Source organism: Oreochromis aureus, linkage group 10, assembly GCF_013358895.1.
Source record: "Oreochromis aureus strain Israel breed Guangdong linkage group 10, ZZ_aureus, whole genome shotgun sequence".
Taxonomy (NCBI): Eukaryota; Metazoa; Chordata; class Actinopteri; order Cichliformes; family Cichlidae; genus Oreochromis; species Oreochromis aureus.
This window is the reverse complement of record NC_052951.1, coordinates 23,230,733-23,252,228: the sequence shown is the minus strand read 5'-3', so window position 1 is coordinate 23,252,228 and position 21,496 is coordinate 23,230,733. Positions and strand designations below refer to the sequence as shown.

Below are 21,496 nucleotides of genomic sequence, written 5' to 3'. Positions count from 1 at the left end.
ATTTTTCCATGTGGGAGTTTTCTTTTTGAACTTTTGTATCCTGCATGGGAGAGCTTTGATTCAGTATTGAGTTTTTATTTGGTTAGATTAAGGCATTAAACTACTTGCTTGAGTTGAATATAATGGTTTGGATTAAAAGCTATGACACTTTGAGTATGAGGGTGCGCTCCGACGTGATGTCAGGGAGGTTCTGACTAACACCATACATATAAAACCTTCTCAGTTGCCTTATCTCAGATCTTTCAAGATGGACGGAATTAAAGTGGAAAACTGTTCTTTGGTGACAAATTAAAATCAACAATTAAAATTGTTAAAAAAATCAGCGTATCAGTGCAGAGTTCGTATGGAGGTGCATGATCACACATGAAATGAGGCAATTTGCACATTTGTGAAAGCACATATGGCATAGGGCAACATATGCTGCCATTCAGGCAATGTCTGTAAGGAAAGTATGCTTATTTGAGCAAGAGAATGCCAAACCACATTCTGGGTGTATTCCAACAATGTGGCTCATTAGTAAAACAGTCAGGCGTTTCATTGACCTGCCTGCAGTCCAGACCTGTCACTCACTGAAAACATTTAACGCATTAGGAAATGTAAATTAACCTTTGATATACAATGACATTTACTTTAACCGAGAAATTATTTAATTAGATTTACCAAGCAACCCAACCTTTTGGAAAGTCTATTTCCAATAAACTATCAAAATCCTAGATAAAGAAATTAGAATAGAACCAAAAACCAAGCTGATAAATTACATCCGTAACTACTGGCTCTTACCCTGAAAACAATACTTTTTTGTAATATACGAGACATTCCGTCATGAGGGGGCAGATAGATTTCACTTCGGCTCTTTGTATGCCTGTCCCACCCTTTTAAGCACGGATATGCTGCCACAACGAGGGCTGAGACAGATCAATCGCAACTCCAAAACTACAACAACACAATACTTGACGAATGGACATCTCTCACATATCCGAAGCACAATATTCCCATTGTCTGTCTGCCTCAGTCACACAATATCCATACTCACAGCTTATGTGTGCACACACTCACACACCTCCTGTTTCCTCCATGCTCAGAAACCTGCTAGCCTGCCAGCAATGGAAAACTTGGAAAAGATCATCTGCTAGAGTTCATCATGCCTTGAATGTCCTTTTGGCAGCTCATATATTTGGAGAACAATCAAGATACTATTTCAAAACTATTCCAGTGAACAGTGGGATGCATTATCTCATTTATAATCATGTGAATGATAGCGCACATGCAATTTCAAGATTGAGTGTTGTGCCTGTTTCCATGGATTCTGTCACTGAGGAGAATTGGGTCTCACACCCAGGAAACTGTACTTCAAAGTCATGATGCAGTTACAGCCATCGCTCTGGTTGGCAGCATGAGAAATTCAACGAGAATTCTGACCGCATCCCACCTCATGTGAATTCAAATCTTAAGAAATGCATGTGACTTGTGCTTGGGGAAATCCACTGTAAACAGTGGTTACCTGTGAGTCGGGCTCCATGTAAGGGCTTGTCTTGCCATCTTCACTAACTGTTGGTGACCACACTCTGTCTCCCGATCCTGATCTGAAAGACAATACCCATGAAAGAGAGAAAAAAAGAGAGTGTCAGATAAATCCAATGCCATCTGACACCCAAGCTGAAGCAATGATTTCTGCTGAGAGTATGGATTTTTCTTTGCTGACATCTTTTTATTTTTTTTCCCAAGGAACCTATAAAGTATTTGTGAATGTCTGAAAATGAACCCAGAAAAATGAAAGTAGTCTGTATGCTCTATTTGTTTTAGAATTGATGTAAGATGGGAAAGATGACAGCTTTGGGATCACGCAAAATCCCATAACTGTTACTGAATGTGAGCAGTGCAGGATGCCTGTGTGCCAAAACACTCACAGTACTCAAGGTAAAGTCTGAGCATGAACATGCATGTATATGTGGATTTCTATGTATAGTTGGCAGGTTTCACATTTTTAATGAGATAAAGCTACTTTCCTCCCACTGATACCAAGATAATGTCATCATCATTATATCATAAATCCACTGTTTGAACTATCACTGGAAGAGCACATTATATGTTGGGCCGTGGATTTGTCATAAGTAGCGATAGCTGAATTACTGGAATCTGAGGCTTACCCCTCTCCTGTTTAGATTATCAGTAATTGACTCCAGTTGCATATTCTTACATAAAAGTAAAAGGACTTACTGTCTGACAGCAATGATAAAACACATTACTTATAGCACTGCTGAATGAGCCTCTATGAAAGCACATGGTAAGCAGGGGCACACAGCAATTTTTCTTCTTTTGAAAGACCCAAAATAAAATACTCTGGTGAAAATAAGGGCGTGCAACTTATTTTCCAGCTGATAAACTGGTGCTATTCATTTTCAACGGCATTACTAATGGTTCACTTGCAATGCTATTTAACTTTCAAGTTTCACATTCAACTAGTGGAAGTTTTCCGGTCACATAAAAGAATCAAGGGGAATTCTTTAGTTCATCTGGCTTTTGTTGCTATAGTGTTGGCCGTCAAGTGGGAAAACATCCCACCTCCAAAGCAGTAACACCCGGACATGACGCTGAAGGACAGCAGTGTGTGTGTCTCTGTGTGTGTGTGCTTTTCTTCTCTTTCCTATTCATCTACAAAGACATAAAAACCATTAACAGAAGTAGTGCGAGTGCATGAATGCATTGTTGACCCCCACAGGGGGGAGGGTTGACGTCTAAAGAGGTGAGGTCATTGGGCTGGCAGCTGGCACATCATTGCATGAGCTGAGCCAATGCTTCAGATATGAACCATGGAGGTGTTGCTATCAAGGACGCTCTTATGAGGCGCCGAGTGTCTGCAGATGGACAAGCGCTACTGCGTAGGATGAACCCTGCACCCCCCCCCCTCCTCCACCAATTCCTCCACGTTTCAGAAATCGAAAGCCTTCATGTATCCAGAATGTTTGGTTGCGATAGCTACCATACAAACACCCTATTGAAAGGAGTTCAGTCTGAAGTGGCCTATTTGAATTGGTATTTGGTGAAAACCAAAGACAAGGAATTTACCGTACATCCATCTTAACAGAGTTTTGAATGCAGAGGCGTAAGTGGAAAGTATGAGAGGCAGACAGTGGTCATTATACTAGAGGTCACTCTGAAGAGGGATGTCAAAATCATGTAACCATCTAGTTAAAAAATATGCACTGCACTTGAAACAAAACTGTGCCACAGCTGTCGTTTTGTCTTCTGGAAACTATTTTGGCAATGTCAAATGTAACATAATGTATGTTATGTAATATAAAAAATAGCCACACAAACAATCTGTTGCAAACAAGTGTGATGTGATGAGGACACCCAGATTACCCAGGGCCATGAGGATCCTACATCCAAAAAACTTCTGCTAAACATTCATTAATTAGTCGATTGTCTCTCTAACTCTAACTGATTGTGCGCATGCGTCTGACTGATCCAGGCCTGGATAGTAAAATCTGTCTGGAAATATTCTTTGAAATAAACTCATCGTCACAAAAGCACCATGATGTCAAAGGATAGGGGTGAATATTCTTACCTCCAATATATCAACTTCAATACAAAGGCAAAGAATTTTTAGATCCCATGGATTTATTTTCATAGGATTAAAATTAAAAAAGAAAGCATGAAACACAAAATCCCCCTAAAAATGAAGAGTTAGATGTTAGATAAAAATTCATGATAAAAAGAGATAAAAGTGAAAGAGAAAAAAATGAAAGAAGGGCGGAAATGGAAACACACAGAAAGCAGAACATCAAAAGAAAAAAAAAGTCATCACAATGATTTTCCTATTCTTTCCTATGATCATATTTTCCCTTGCCTGACCTCCCCCTGCCAGGTTTAATTTCCTGATTGGAGAGATCTGGATCTTGGAACAGCAGATGAGTTTACTTTGGCTGCACATGACCACAATGTTCAAAAAGGAGCATGGGGCAGACGGCTGAAAACCCTCAAATTAAGACGGGGCTGATAACTGATCATTTCAGGGTTCACTTAGAGTCTTACTCCATTATCAAAGCCATCTGAAAAAGGACAATTTTAAGTTGTTTTGGTCATCACTGGACCTGGCCGTATGTCCTTTTTCTTAAGGACTTAAGTGGGGGTTGTTTCTGTAGAATCTAAGACGAGGCAATAACTCTCTAAAGTGCAGCTTTAGAGGTCTCATTGGCAGATCTCAAAGGGACACTTCAAAAAAAATCTCCATCTGTGCACCGACAAGATCAATGGAAGAGAGGGAAAGGGAGGAACAATCGTCCCTTCACCTCTTGTGCAACACAGTCTCCCGAACTCCACTGATGTTACAGTTGTAACCACAAAAAAGGAGACCTTTGGAGAGTGTGAGAGGAATGATGAGATGAAGAAACAGGAGAAAACAGCCCTGGTAGTGGAGGGGTGTAGACAAGTTGGTTCCTTTGGAGGTTTCTTTTTGTTTTTGTCCCTGCTGGAGTCCTGTGCTCCTTTGGTCCCATGCAGCCTTGTGCATAATTCTTCATCTGTGAATCACGGGTCATTAAGTTAAAGTGAGAAGGAAGGGGCAAATTCTACACCAAAGCGACCTCACTCTCTGTCTTTTCTCTGCCTGATTTCTCTGTTTGAATTCAAATCCTCTTTCTTGTTTTGGTTTTACTCTTCGGATCATGATCAGAATTATATATATATACACATATATACATCTAATTGCATCTGTAGGGCTGAGATATGCACTCATACTACATGCGTTACCCATCTTATTCCCCTAATCATAGCCTTATACGACACCATTGCATGTTTAACCACACCCAAAAGCATCAAAGCATGAGTGGAAGTGCTTAAAACACATCTGTTTAGACAGGCATTTGGGTAATGTTCGTGTGTAATATGTTTTTTTAATTCTATATTTATACTGTACTATTGCTTTGTTTGATATGCTTCTGTACTGCTATATTGTTTGTTTGACATGCCTTCATTCCCATGTGAAGCACTTTGTAACAGCTTTTTGTCTTAAAAAGTGCTATATAAATAAATTTTACTTACTTACTTACTTACTAAGTCATTGATGGTGCATGTCTAGTATGCCTGTGAGCTTTTAAAAACCCAGTAAGTGAATCCTGGACCTATTTAATCAACCATCACTCGCTACAACTCTTTTTCTGACAAGTGTATGCGAACCTAAGTATTGAAACACAAGATTAAAAAAACCTTTGTAACTTGGCCCTGGAATTTTCTGCAGCTATGTCAATAAAAAGAAGATCAACAGAACGTATTTATGATTCTCTGTATAAAGTATTTTCTCAGTAACCAGGATATTTTTCTTTCAGCTGCTGCCGCAACTTTTCTGTCACAAGTGAAACTGAATTGACCACAATTGTTGGAAGTGGAAGCCAAACCCCAGAGATGAAGGAGCTGAAACTATATACACATTTGGAAATGCTGCTTTTATGTTATTTGGAAGAACTGACTTTTAAAGGTCTAAACCATCAGTGGTGCAGCTTTTCTTCGCACCTGGACCTATTTCTAACACTGACAGTTCAAAATAAGTGCAACAGGGCATATATATTTCAGAAGATGTTTTACAATAGCAAAACAAGACACAGTCAGAATTACACATGCAGCCCAGGAATCATGACTCATTTTTCAGCACATTTAACTTGCCATCCCAGCACGACTCTTTCCGAATAGCCTGACCAATAGTGGAAAACACAAATCCCAACCACCATCATCTGTCTCCCAGGCATCTGAAGCCAAAGTGTTCTCTCCAATAAGCTCTGGCAAAAAGAGGGAAACTGCAGGGAGGAGAAGGCTCCATGAAACCGACAGAGAAGGAAAAAACAAAGTGAAGAAATAAAAAGAAAAGTGGATTAGTTGAGTGGGATTTAGGTTTTGAGAGGGAGATAACAGCATGGTAACAAGAGGTCATGGACAAGGATGGTAAGACGTGGAGAGGTTAAAAGAAGAATGAGCATGAGAAAAAGGAGAAGCAAGGAGAAGCTTTCTTCCACAGCTGGTTCATGTATTCGCAGATTCTATTTATGTCTGGTCAAAGCAGACATGACAAACTCCAAAATGGGCCTCATGAGTCAGCCAGGTCCTCTGACGTTACATGAACTTGGACACTGCATGTCTGTGGAGGCGATATAAGCCATTTTTCCTCTACCCTGAGATGACACGACTCCATATGAACAAAAGGAACTGAGAAAAACTTGCAAGGGTGTTTTGCCTCACAGCAGAGCATTGACAGGCCTGCTGGAAAATGGAAAGCTGTGTGTAAGTGTTGACCTCGAAGTACCTTCCTTGCTTCCTTGTCCACGTGTTACCTTTTTTTTTATTCCTAATTTTCCCTCTGTTCTTTTTTCTTCTCACCACTTTGTCCACTTTATTCAATCTCAATAATCTTTCCTCCTGTTTAACTGATAGTTCTGCCAATATGATGCCAGAAATACACACGAGAGCACACATTAATTTTAGGCTACATTCCACTGCAGTGTAATTCTTTTCTTCAGTGGGTAGATGGCTCAAAACATCTCAGTAAAATATTGCAGTGATGTAATAAATGTGGACACATCCAGAATACGGGGGCTGAATGAAAGGTTTGATAAGTATGAAAATGATGTAAAACATTCGCTTGCTGCAGCCTTCATGGTAATCATCTTGATGCAGCTGGACAACAGTGAGAGATTTGTCTGAGCCAGTGCTTTCCACCACCATCCAGGCAAAGTAAGGTCTAGTTTTAAATCTGCCACTTTAAAACATTAATCTCGCACGCTCAAAAGTTACACTTAACCAGTAGCCATTTTAAGGAGTCTCTTACAAGCATTCTTTAAGAATGAGAAACTAAGTAACTAGTACCATGAACCCAGTGCATATTTATGACATGAGCAGGTTTGACCAAACTGTAGTACTTGACACCCTTGGAATATACAGACAAGCAGCCATAAGTGAAACTCTTTTGAAATTAATTTTTACGCATATGTTAAAATCTACATAAAATGTTGTTTTTTAAAAAACACATCCTTTCTAAGAGAACAGAGCTGCAGCATCCACTTGCTGTCTGAAGAGAAAATAATGTAGACTATGCCAGTAAAACCACAGTGAAGCACGGTTAAACCTGTTAACATGCAAGAGTTGATGATTTAGCCCAAAGTAATTGATAAATATATCAGTGCTGAAAGGCTAAAACACAACTAAGCTATAAAATTTGCATGGCTTGCTTTTACTTGTCAAGATTTTCAACTGAAACCCCCCTTCAAGTTGGATTTCCAACTTGGAAAGTCGGAGTAACCTCAGCAATCCCATCTTAACAATCGAAAGTGGCAGCTGTGAACGTAAATCATCACAAAACTGTCAAACTTTTCATCAGTATTGCCAGTATTGCATATTTGTGATTCACTAAACAAGCTATATGCAATGCACTGACCAGGTTATAGCCATGAACATGCTACATCTGTGTGCAAAAAACCCATGGTGCTGTATTGCTAGTGATATATGAATGGTTCTACCTAGCCAAGAAGGAAAACTCATCCTGTTTTTTTCTGCTTTTCTGAGTTTTATTACTCCAGTAACACCACTCCCAACTCATTTGACTTCCGAGGTAAATGCAAAAGCATTAGTTTTGTCCGCGTTAGGACAAATAAGGTGTTGACATTAAGAATTACATGATAATGACACTAAATGAAATCAGGAGATGTCCAAGGTTACCTGTACCACATTTAGTTATACTTAAGGGAAAATAAGTTTAGTAATATTAAAAAATATATATATAACAAATTACTATCTGCAATAAAAGTAGATATTAATCAAGATAAAAGCACAAATTCAAACATTTAATTTACCACAAACTGTAAAGGAATTCTGCACAACCAGAACTTCTAATCTCTTTTCTATAATCACCCTTTACATCCTATTCAGCTTTTCTGAGTCCCCAGAGGCACCTACCAAGAAACTCCCTAAAGCTGAGTGCTTTTAAAAAGGCTCCATAATAGAAATTGTGATAAATGGGGGTTAAGAAAGTTATAAACGTGAACACATTAGAAAGAAACGTTCTTGTGTTACACGAGACCTCAAGCTCAGATGTGCGCAGTGTACTGTAATTTTGGTTCACAGCAGACGTGTAGACTCATATATTTGTCCATCGGCAGCAGCACAAAATTACAGGTCTCCTGTTTCTCGTGACTGTTTGGAGTATTTTATGGAGAAGTCTTTTAATGAGGTCTAAGAATTGCTGTCCTCTAAAATATTATTTTCTAGTGAGTCAGCATGGGTTCTTCGAGTCACTCCCATTTGCAGCTATTGACTCCAAAATGAATGGTTACAATTAAATAATCCTCAGTTATTTCTGTAGCCCACAACTGAGGAGTGTTTCCAATAAACAGAAAAGGTCCATATTTCAAATCTCTTGCAATAAATGACAGACATCTTTCACATATGAACATTACACCCCCATTGAAGGATACATTTTGACTAACCACTTTAACCTTTTTCACCAGCCAGAGAACAGGCTACCATGTGGCTGATTTTTATAGCTCACTAAATCTGGGAATTTTTTCAGTCCAATATTTGTGATTTGTTCTGTATTGTTTACTTTGATTGGTTTCTTAGTAGTTTTGGCAAAATCTCTCATTTTTTCCTGTTGATGAATTTTTTTTTTTTTTTTTTTTTTTATTTTTCAAAGACAGCTCTATTTTGTTTGTTGTCATAGTGACAGATGCTGCTTATTAACATGACGCCTTTTACAATATTTTTCCTGGGAAACAGTGATGATGCACAAGCTCAGCACACATGAATAATTCATGCAATTATAGGTCTACTTTGAGGGAAATGAATAACGTAATGATCAGCTACCTCTCCAATGAGCCCCTCATCTTGTAATGAAACTGCATTTTCATGAAGCAGTTGAATGATATTGTGGACCACCACGAGAGCCACCTTTTTAACCTACCAGTAGAGAAATGCATGGTGGGAAATGACAGCTTTCAGATTAAGATAAAGATAAAAATAAAGAAAAAGGAAAAAGAATTGCCAACTAAATAACTGATTGCAGTGTCATTCTCTCAGATGAAAAGAACAAAAGAAAAAAAATAATAGAATAATTCTGGTTTTAGGTTCTCTGAGCTAAACTGTGTTTAAACTGTGTTTACCAGAAATACATAAAGCAAAAAGTACTGGTTGTCAAACAGCATCCTTGGAAGCGTAGAGGCAGTTCTCTCTTGTTCTCACTGATTCACTGCTCTTCTTTTTGGCTTTAACCTCCAAGCTTATTGCTGTTTCTCAAATTCACACTATCTTTCCCAGCCATCTTAACTTTTAACACCGCTTCTCATCTCTTATCAAGTCTCTATCTCACAATCCTAAACTTTCACATGATTTTTTTACAGTGTTTGTTTTCTTCTGCTGTAACCCCTATTGCCTCCACTTCACCAGCAGCTCATTTCTGTGCACCGCAGCCAAGGGTGCATGCCTATCTCTCATACTTGCTTTGCCCTCCTCCTGTTCACCAGAAGTGCAGCTTACATTGTAATTATTTAACCAATAACAGCACAAAGGTCACATTCCAGCAGCTAGTCTCGTCCAGCCTCTTATTATATTGCTCTGTGTCCAAATGCTATCTTATCAGTTCAAAGGGGTATTAAGGCGGAATGATGAGCAAACATGGCTGTATCTTGTGGTTCACTTGTGGGTTTAATTTAAAAGTAAGTTAGTTAAAAACAGTCAACAAACAATAAAAATCTTGTAGCTCAAACTTTTTGCTTTTAGAATAGATCTACAAAACTAAACTCAATTTAAATTAAATTGATTCTGATACTCTTAAAAAGACACTGTGACACATTCATTTCAAATCATTTTAACCTCAATCCAACCCATTACAATGTTTAAGCACTACATCTATTTAAATAATGGCTAAATGCATTCTACAAAACATTGGGAATGTGTACAAAAAACACATTTTCCACTTATGTACGGCCACAAAAAAATGACACCTAAAATTTGATAGCCATTGTAAACATCCTGTAGCTAGGCCAATGTGGTAAAAAAAAAAAACAGAAAAAAGAAGGAGCATGAGGCAAAGATTCAAGTAATGGAATCTATTCTACTGTATGCTGGGTCTCACCCATCACTCTCAAATGCTCCTGCTGTTTATCAAGCTAAATGACTAAATTACTTCTTACTTTCTTAATGCGTTAATCACGTTTGGTTACTTTAGGGCAAGTTTAAGCTGAATTTAGGAACATTAGGGTGCCAGTAAAACAGTGAGAGTGGCCTGTTTTTGCTCCCACACCTACAGATGATCTCTGTTAGTCTTTGTGCAGTATGTTATTTCATGTATCCTCAAATAAATTTACAATCCCTTTGTGGACAAACCACTTAACGCTCAGTTGCTCAGCTTGATATATGGGTAGATGGTTCCTACTACAGGCTGTGGGGGTGGAGGAGGAGTTGTTATGCTAGAGTGGATACTGTAAAACACAAATACAGTACAGAAACAGAAAAAAAATCTGAATTTAGAGTCTTTTCTGATCTGATGGGTCTTACTACTTCAGAAATAATTCTTGTTCACACTCCCATCTGCGAATAACCATCATGTTTCTAACCAGACAAAGGGAAAGAGAGGGAGAGAGACTGCGTTGTCTTCTGCCCTAAAAGGAGAGAGCTGAAGCACCAGTTGGCAGTTGTCACTTGTAACTGAGGCTGAAACCACACAGTGTTCTCCATCTGAGGGGATGGGATTTAGAGGTTGCCAGATTCGCTCTGCACTTTCCAGTACTCTGGCAACCCAAAGCAACCATCTAACAGAAATGTGGGAAGCGACTGACATTTCAGATTTTCCTTGGTTTTAACCTCCAACCACCCCTGACCTACCCGTCTCCCACCCCACTCCTTCATTAAATGTTTAGATGGATGATCTTTTTTCTGCTATGTTGACAGAAACTTGTTGTTCCTGACCTTCACTTGAGGTCAGTTCATACATCCTCACATACCAGGTCGAAAACGATGATCATTTTCCAACTCATGAAGCGCACCAATGCACAATATCGACCTGAGAATACCATTTGAAAAGGTCACAGTTTGACTCACTGTATGTACAAGCCTCATTGATTTTGACAGCGCTTTCTAGGTGAAGTGTCACTGTAACTCGACGGCGCCAGGCAGAACAGACCAATCACCAACATGTTTTTCTGGATGAGAGGCAATAAATGACCTGAGTCATACAAAAAAAAAAATCTGTCAAGGTTTTCAACTCAATTTTCTTAATGAGCCTCAGAGCAAAACTCATAAGCTGCTTCTTATAAGGTTCAAAGCAGTGACGACTGATTAGAAAGCTCAGCATTTCCTGATATCCAATTATTCTGAACCTTAAAATTCCAGTGAGGTCGCCCTTCATGGAAAATACGCTTAATGTACAGTGTGTCACATGAACACAACTCACAGATGCCACACAGTTAGCTGGCTAATAGTAAGCTACTATTCAGCTGGTACAACATAGTGTTTCTTCAAAGATTCGCTTTCTTTTCTTTTCTGCAATGTTTTGCGGCCCTAAATATAACCACTCCCCCAACTGAAAGAGTGTGATTACAGGTCAATTTATGGTTTAAACACACCAGTTTTCCGGTGAGGGTAGTCTCATGTTTCCATACCTGCTGATGCTGAGTGTAAGCTGCTGAGTGCAGGTTTTGATCTTGTTCTGAGCCTCCATGTGAGTCATGTGTTCTGTCGCGTCACCGTTGATAGCCAGAATGGTGTCGCCTGGACACAGGTCACCTTGGGCCGCCTTGCTGCCAGGTGTCACCTAACAATATTCACACATACCGGATATGCACAGACACACACAACAATCCAAGCACACCCAAGAAAAGAAAAGAGAAAATAAAGAGCCATTATAAGTGGTTTCAAATTGTTGGTGAGAAAAATGAAAAAGAGAATTCCTGGGAGTGTCAACAAAGCCTTCAACAATGACACAAGTGAATGTTCTTCTCACTTTTAAAGGTGGTGAAATACCTGGAAGGAAGGGTAACACTTTATATACCCAGCCTTTTGAAATACAGTAAATCCATATCAGGGGTTTTCATCAGAAAAGATGCTAAGCCGTGTGTGTGGGTTGGGGGAATTTAATGAACTCCAGTTATGTAGCACCATCCATGCAATATAACCCCATCTATGTGCACAAGATGAAACAAATGGCTAAGAGTATTTGATTTGGTTCTTTATTCCCCCTTTTTTTTCTTTTTCATATGTGTAGAATGGTTAAACAGCAGGCCAATAAGCAGATAATTTGGTATATGCTACATTAACTAACCTAATGGTTGTAGCTTTTGCCAAAAAGAAAAAAAAAGAAATTTCCAATACCTCACTGAGGCTATGCATGTGTAATTTTATAATCAGCTCAAGTTGAAACAGTGAACAGTTTCAAGTCTGGGGAGTATGTTACTTTTGAACCGGGCTTGCACATGAACCTTGAACAACAATGTATCTGTGTAATGTTAGACTCATTTCCAGGCATCTGTGCAATAAGTTCTTTATATAATTCATGCATTTCCTTTTGTCTTTTTTATTTCTTCACAGCATGTCCCCACCTCTTTAATGTAGATTTTCTTTCAAGGGTTAGAGAGCAGGTTCTTCTCTGTGATCTCTCATTCCTAAAAACTCTCCTGGTCAGTGGATATTTGAGCCCCAACGGAGAGTAAGGGGGAGGGCAGTCACATGTGATATCAATTTTCCGTTATTACACATACACAAACATGTGCCTCTGACTGATCATATGGTTTTGTCTGACATTAATAAGAAGAAACTGCAGCTTATTTCCTCCGCAGTAAAACAAGTCGCTGTCATCTGGCAGGCTGCAGAGCAAAAAAAGTCTTTTATAGCAGTGAAACAAAAATCATGATGCAAAGTGAACAGTTGTCATCATGTCTCTAGTCTTTTTTGCATGTGTAATGTGCTGTGAACAGTGACCTGCATGGCTATTAGTTTGTCTGTATTTTCCCAGCCATTAAATGTGAGATTCCTGCAGCTGGATGATGATGATGATTTGTGTAGCTGCACCATTTTGGGGGGAATATTAAGCAATAATATGTTACATTTTTATATCATCTGGACTTGCTTTTTCCAGTTGATCACAAGGGCTGTACTCAACCAAGCAAAATCTTGGTTGACTGAAATTCTTATTTCTCTTAAACCAAAAGATTGGTCCCTGGAGGGGGTGGAGAAATGGTCTGTTTCCTCTAAATTAACTAAAAGAAAAAAGCTACAGTGCATGACTGCACACTAGCCTGCTAGCCCTATTATCCTAAAGAAATTATGAGGCAACCTAAAAAGCAGAAACCTGCTTTTCATTTATCAGGATAAGAAGATAAGGAAACTGATGGTTTTGGAGAGCATCCTGTTATTACTCCTGTACATCAAGGGTCTGTGACTAATCTTTGTTTCATCATGCGAGCTGGTAAGTGCATCACTCTTTGAGCTCATTCATCTTCATACCAGACCACTCTCTGCCTAACTCCACACCTCTTATAATGTCTACTGCAATGACAGCTAAACCTTAAGATATACTGTCTCTGGAGGCTGAAAAACCATGATCTAACACATTTTCACAAGCACTTTTCAGTAATCTAATTAAAGCTAAATAAAGATATGATTGGTTGAAAGTCTGGAAAAATAAACAGAATCCAAAGAGAGCTGCATGTAAAAGAGAAGCAGACTCACTAACTGGGAGGAGCATTTCAAGAGCAAAGGCATACAAGTTCACGCTCCACGAAGCACTAATAGCTGAGTCGTGTGGTTCAAATGTGGAATTCCTAATTTACAGCCTCTGACCGCCCAATGTCCCTGACTCAGTTCCGGTAAACTGTGGGGAGTATGAGTAGGTTTGTGTGTTTCGGTGAGTCCCTGGGAAATGCAAACCCACCTAAGCTTCCACTGTTTATAAGCTGCTTCTTGTAGAAGCCTGGCATAAACAACTGAGCAAGTGTAATCTAAGTTCTGTAAATTCAAGATAGATCCTTTCAAAGGAGCAGAGGCACAAACAAAGCTTTTCTTGGAGTTGGAAACATAATTCTTGTTTGTCAGTGGCTGTTTTCACAGACACTAACTGGAGGTTATAGTTTTCCCCTGTCATTTAGCACAACCTCCCCTGTGAGAATGCATGTCAGATGTTTGTGTGTGTCTTTGCTTTATGTCTGGATTGTGTCAAAGTGGAATGAAAGGACATGTAATAACAACAGAGTAACGTCACCTCAGCGTCAGGCCATGCAGCATAGCGAATGAATTACTCAAATACATTTACTAGTACACCTACAAACAAATACATATAGTAGTATGCCAAGAACCACAACAGCATGACTATGGAGTGACTAACAGAAAAAGATTCCCATCTGCAAGGAAATGTTAAGATGATGTAGAGCTATACAGTTCACACATACGCATAATGTGCTATATTAACTCTGTGTGTGATGTAATTACTTAGATCTACAGAGCGTTAAAGTTTACACGATTGGGAAACAGCTTTTAAAAAACAAATGGATATTTTGTTCATCTATGTCATATCATTGTGGTCTTCTTACTCACAACAGCATACCACAAGTTAAGTGATCCATTTCCTATTGCTCCATATGTTGGCAGAAATAACAATAAAAAATGTAACTCAAGGATGAAAAGCATCAATCTCCTCAAAAATGATGTGACCAAATTTGTTGTGAACAATGAAACGGGGTTTCTTGTACAATCTGGAGGGGAAGAAAAGACATCATTTAAACAAAATGACCTGACTTAGAGGCTTTATATCATTTGGTGTGAATTCAAATCTAATTTTCACCCAGTAAACCTACTTTCCTGTCCCACAGATATCTAAGGATTTCATTAAAAACAACAGCAATAGTGCTGTATTCTTAGCTGCTAGAGTTTAGTTTCCATAGATTATGCTAAATGCGTCAATTAACTATTATACAGGCTTTAGAAAGTTGGGTGAAGCCATTAGAAAGTGGAGTGTTTGACATATGGATCAAATGCAGGATTTTCACCAAGTAGACAGGTTTATATTGCAAGTGAGACCAAAAATCAGTGTTGACTTAACATGATCTGGACTTTTTCTTTATTATAATTTTTCCTTTTCTTTCACAGGTTTGTAACTTACAGGCAACAAAACCACTTGGTTACATTTAGAAAGAAACCATAAGACTAACCACCTGTTAGAACCTTTCTGGTAGAGAATAATGTCACAGTCACATGAGTTATCTACAACGCTATCATCCTTAAAGGGGAAAGCTGAGCTGAGAAAAAACTGTTATGACCTCAATGGATTACTTTGACATATGTTGTTGCAATGAGGGTAGTGCTGAAACCAAGTCTACAAAAATCTGCATTATCTTAACACAACTCTTCCTGCACGGTCATATTTGCGTGGGGCTGTTAATGATGCATGGTTACCCACTACCCAGGTAGTGAGTGAACTGGAAATACATCAAATTGCTATTTGATTGAATCACAATCAAGTCATCGTATTTTTTCCTCAGTATGTTTCTTTATCATCTGTAAAGAACAACTTAGATTTAAACTAAAAAAGTGGTACGATATATGTCGAGTAGAGAGAAACTTGGCACTTGTTATTGCGGCAAGGTCACTTAAGGTGTTCAAGCATAAGACAGGCAGTCATGATGGAAGGGAAGCATCAACAGTGCATAAAGAAACTTTAGCAACTGGTTATTAGGCAATCTAAACATTCATCCCCATTCCCGTAAGAAGCTACTCCACAAACAGTGACACAGTTAAATGCTAACAGATACAGCGGTTAGCAAATGACAGCCTCATGTCACACAGAGTCATCATGTGGCACGCTGAGGTTTGGTGAGTATGCTGGAGTGTGGTTTTGCTGTGGACGTGCACTCGAGAGAAGCAATGAGGCTGAGAACACAGGAAAGAAAAGAGTAAATGTGTAAATGTTTGATTATGTGTGTTTGCACATTACGCGCTGCATGTGCTGCATCAAAACTCATTCAAGTGTGACATCATCTTCATGATGAAGTAATGTGACAGGTTATGACGTTATTTTTGTATTTTGTTTTCTCAAGGTAACACAGGAACTTTAAAATGTCCTTTGGTGTTTGTCTTAGTTCCTGAAAAGTTCCTATTTGCTCTGTAGTGATACTTAAAGCTGCAGTACGCAAAACTGTTTGGAGTGAGTGGGTGTCACAAATAATACCCTTTTATCATATTCTCATTCAAGTTCAGTCTTTGGAAAACTTACTTGGGCCAATCACAAGTCTTTTCAGACCAGGTAGTAGAATAAAGAAGTAGAATAAAGATTCACAGATAATAAGGTGTGGTGGCCTACAGGAACCTACAGGATTACTGATCAGAGAGCTAGTACACAGACAATAGTTTACATAAGACTGTTGTATTGTTCCACCAACTTTTAAAAAGCTGTGTAATTAAGATGTGACTCACGATGAATTACAGCTATTTCAATACTGCTAAAGCAACAGTTGTTTATTCTGGGAAGTTTCAACCAGAGCTTTCTATCTAAATGTCTCCTCACCTGCAAATCACCAGATCGACACTTAAATGAGAAGAGCCTGTCATTTTCAAATGTTGTACTCGTGTATAAACTCCACAGAGAGACTTTGAGCTGGGTGGGACTGCCGAGTTGCACATCTTAGCAACAGAGAGAATAATTTTCTGGCAATGTCTCAGGCCTTTGTTTTCTTGTTGGACCTGAGATAAGAACCATGGTTATGACCTTGAAAAGCCAATACATCGCCTGGAGTGTGAGGCTCCAACTGGTTTGTGTTATTCACACTCAAACAAAGAGGCTCAATCTGCCAAGACCAATAAGCAACACTGAAGTTGATGATTAAAGATGCAGGGTCAGACTTAAATGAGAAGCCAAGTAAATGGGAGAGCCCTGTTAAAGTAATTACACTTTATAATGCTTTCAAGTGCATCTAGAATGGCAGAGATGTTCCAGTCAATCTGATTTGTAATCAGATTAGCAGAATAACTGACTGTTTTGTCTTCTGTTTTTTTGCACATGTGCTGTGCTTTCCCTGAAATTTCCTTTCATCATGTGATGCTTGAACATGTTGTACAAGATCATGAGACCACCAGAAGATTCTTTTGCAATTTTCGCAGCAAATACACTGAAACAAACATGTTTTCTGAGTATATGAGCAGTCGCCCAGTTCTTTCCCCCTAGAGAACACTTGAAGTCTAACTGCAGCATGGATATCATAATACCAACAATCACTGAAAGCCACTTTCATACATCAGATAACCAGATGAACAGGAAAAACTTAGAAACCACCCAAGGACTTTCATTGTTCCCTCTGCCCTATACTGTTTTAAGAGCTCAGCAGCTTCACTGACAACAGGAAGTTCTTCAAGGGTACCCATCTGTTATATTTCGCTCAGTTTGTTGTGGAAATGCAGCATCTGTAATTCTAGCCTAGAGAGAAAAAAAAAGGCTCCCAGACAGCAGCTTGAAGCTGATTATTATACACAGCAGTGTCTGAGAAATAGCCCATGTGGCTGTAGGTCGCATGTCCTGCCTCTGCTATGTGACAGATGTACAGTGAAAGTTCAGAGGGTGCAAATGGTGTTGAGGTTCTGTGATATATACCTGCAATGCACCGAAATTGCATTCACTCTTAATTCATTTTCAGTAATTCCAGTGTCCTAATACAAGCAGAATAACAATTGTGGGATGACATGACTTGGTTGAGTCATTTAGTCCACTGAGAGTAAATATGTACTCAATCATATTCCAGAAAAAACAGCTGATTAAAGGATTGTGATAGTGTTGCAGAATGTGAGCAATGACGCATGGTATGATTGATTTTCTCTTTGTGCCCCTTATCTTGTAAAGTCCTTCAGACACCAGCCACAAATACAGAAAGTGACTAGCTGCAGTTCATATTAGTTTTCCTGCGAGTGAACTATGATTTAACACCAACTCTAACCCATCTTTGACAGTCAGAATATGTCATTTTTATTGGTATTATAATCTTATCCCAGTCAGGAACAAATGAAATAAGGATCACAAACTTTGCTTTTGTCTAAAAAAAGAGTTCAAGGCTGGATTAGGGTTATGGTTGCCTAACTTTAAATTATAAAGCCTTAGACATTAGAAGATTAAAGAGTCTTAACTTGGAGATCTGTATTTTTGTGACAACTAAAAGAAGAATTTGATGTGTGAATAACTGGCCTTTACATTCATAAACAAAAACTAAATCCCTACTATGACTTGTCTGAAAACTTCATCTTGCAGAGGATATGCAGCAGGTTGAGCAAAAAGAAGGAACGCAGGGACACTGTGCACTGCTTGGATCATTATTCACCCAACGCTCGGTTGTGAATTCCTGTCCAGGAAGGTGACTGTTTTCCAGCTGGCAAATCTGACAAGTGTCCTGCGTCACCTTCTGTCTGGAAGTAACTTTAACAAAAGGGCTAATACCACAGCTTTCACATTCAACATGTTGTCATTAAATGCTTCTACAGAGATATCAAGGAATGTTTTTTCAGCTATTTAATGTCTCTCATCCACACCAAGCCATTTGACAACCAGATCCACCATGCCTACACATGCCATCTGGGCAAATGTTTCTAGAGTCAAATAAACATATCCCATTAACAAGCTGAAGTCCTAAAGGGCTGGCAGGGGACTAATCAGCTTATCCAGGAAGATTATCACCTTACGCAAAGACCCAGCTGCTGCCATCATAACTTGCTTTCTGGTATTTACAACTTTCAGTGTGCAGGTGTTGCATGACATTCACTTTTATACTTGCTGAAAGACATCAGATGAGGGGAGGGCTGTGTAAAATAATCTAACACTCAAAAACTGCTAATATTTAGTTCTCATCTTCGGCCTTCTCTTTTTTTCTTGGAAAGCCGACATACTAAGAACTATCTGAATAGTCCAGCCTGTGTAATGCTTACATGGTGCTTAAATACCCTCTAAGGAGGCATTCTAGTTACTGTACTACATGAAGTATCTTTCTCTGACACACACAAACATGCTCTTCCTCTATAACTCTTTCTGTGTCACCATTCAGTGCATTCAAACTGCTGTCTTGGGCATGCACCGTCCAGCAAGAATGCAACAAGTATGTGACGAACTGCAGGTTTACGAGATACTCCTGCACTTCAGCAACAATGAATCACTTCACACACTTCCGCACCAGAGAATCAGTGTCACATATTTTCTGGTTTTTACATCACTCTGAATTTGAAGGATCAAGTTCTGTTATTAAAACATATTTTTTTGCTTATGTTTAAAGCCAGTGTCAATTGGACGTTGAAGGGGTTTGTAATGAGCGGCAAGAAACAAATAAAGGTCTTTAAGTGGCAGTGTAATGATGAGACTTTCAGCCAAATCACTTTGTATTTAGGCCTCTGATATTACATATTTGGCTAAATATGCTTACATCTCAGCAGCTGCTTCCTTGTCTAAATATCAAGCCAAGTTTTTGGAGTTATTCAAAAATCCCCTATTGCTGTTGCTGCAGCTCTTCCATGTGAGCAGTTTTTTATGGCCATCTCTGTCTGTAAAATATAACCTGCAATTAATTTTACTGATGTCATCACCGCAGAGTTATGAAACTCTTTCACAATGCATGCCATGCTTTTTACACTGGCACCCACATATACACGCACAGATTAATCTGGTGAGAAATTGTGTGATTAATTACCCTGAAACCACAACTTGCTTGCTGAACAAATTATTTAAGAAGTTAGGCATGCATCGGAAAGCCTGAGATGCCATTGAAATATTTTAAACAACTCAAGGAGGTTGCAACAGGTTTGTTAACTCTCATCCTTCCCAAATGAATTATTGCCTTGGCCACTACACTAGTTTGAAAAGAGACAAATGGAAACATAAAGATCAACATAGTGCTCTGTCTACAGTAAACTTGATGATTACTGAAGATATTATATATTTGATATATATGCTGATATCATGATTGATGTCTATTTTTTTAAAGCTGCAGAGTTCAACTACCTTTTAAGGTTGTTTGCAGAGTCGAAAGTGTCAAGTTAGCAAGTAAATCTCTCGAGGTTTTATGACACCCTCTGAGTCAAAGCATGCCACATCATTGTATTACAACTTTTTTTTAAAAAAAGAATATTTTATTAGGTTTAAAAAGGGTGCTTTGGGTCACCTTCTGGAGTTCATCTTCTTCTCTCAAAGTTGTTTATCAGCCGTCATAAATCTAAAAGCTGAACCTCTTGTCTGAGGTGCTGCAGGTCTGTAGTTAAAGGGTCGTTTTAGGCCTGGTGGTACAGCTGAGCACAACACCTGGAATCCCTCAGCAGCACCAATGAGCTCTGATGAAAAACAAATGTCAGCGCCTCCCCTCCGTCCCTTCTGTAAGGCCTGCAGCAGGACCGGGCTGTGTTTATCCTGGCCGGGATGAACCTTTGGCTACTGCCAGATCCACTGCCAGCACACTGACTCCTGACCCATATTGTGAGGGTCAGGAAAGTTCAGGAGGTTTTGTGATTACTATCAACAATACATCTACTGGTTCTGGTACTACCATAAATAATATTAATAGTGATTAAAATTAATTAATATAGTGTAATAATATATATTTTAAAACTAATACAAATGGTATTTCTTTAAAAAAAAAAATATAGGTTAATAAAAGAAAAAAACTAAAACCAGTTGAGTTGAGTTGTTGCCAGGTTATTCAAATGTAGAATAGTTTATAAGTATTTATAAGTATTAAGTATTTAAGTCACTGAGTTTATATTACTATGAGGGATAGATTCACTAGCATTAGTTATCCTTAGTTTCATTCAAATTATAAAATACTTTTTCTAAACTATATAAATATATCCCTGTGTTGTGTCGTTCTGTTTATGTTGAGACTGATGATTTTGAACGTCGATAAGTGTTGTTCGGCCAACTGCAATGACTCACTAAACCGTACTGGCAATTTCAGCTGCCAGAAATTAGACGCCCCCATCTGTCTGCTTTGAGAGTAAAGCTCCCGTTTATACACTGGCGTTAGGGATAGCAGACCTGTGAGACCTGTTAAGATTAATTCATTGAGCAACTTCCAACCTGACTCAGTTTATATATATTCATTTATTCATTTATTTATTTATTTATTCCTACTTCACTTAAAGCAGCCAAATATCCCCTGTCTGTTCCCACAGCTCAATGAATGGATAAACACGCAGACGCAAGAGACGACAAAGTTATTACCTACCCTGGAGACAGTTAACGGGGTGCTGAAATCCCGTCCTCCAACCAGCCGAAAACCCCACGGTGAGGGTCCCTTGAGTGTCACGGTCTGGGTCATGATTGCCAAAAAGAATGTGAGAGAATATCAGATAAATGACAGGCAGGCTGAGAAGGGGAAGTGTCCGTGGTTCCTCGATATACGGATGAAAACAGGGAACGTGAACTAGCCAGAGTCCTATGCCTAGCTGCTAGGCAACGCTGCCCCGGCTCTGAAAACTTTCCTCCTCGCTTGATTCAGGTTTAAATAACAAA

The 21,496-nt window shown here is 38.9% G+C and overlaps 1 protein-coding gene across 1 annotated transcript in view; it reads right to left on the bottom strand.

The window, feature by feature from the left end:
- pdlim4 (PDZ and LIM domain 4) overlaps window positions 1-21,456 on the bottom strand; it is a 43,500-nt gene extending 22,044 nt beyond the window's left edge. The window contains exons 1-3 of the mRNA XM_031725937.2: window positions 21,210-21,456; window positions 11,640-11,791; window positions 1,502-1,583 (exon numbers count right to left, since the gene is read on the bottom strand). Of these exons, the coding sequence (XP_031581797.1) occupies window positions 1,502-1,583; window positions 11,640-11,791; window positions 21,210-21,302 (327 nt within the window). The 5' untranslated portion in view covers window positions 21,303-21,456. The remainder of the gene's footprint in view (window positions 1-1,501; window positions 1,584-11,639; window positions 11,792-21,209) is intronic.
- Window positions 21,457-21,496: the final 40 nt, after the last annotated feature.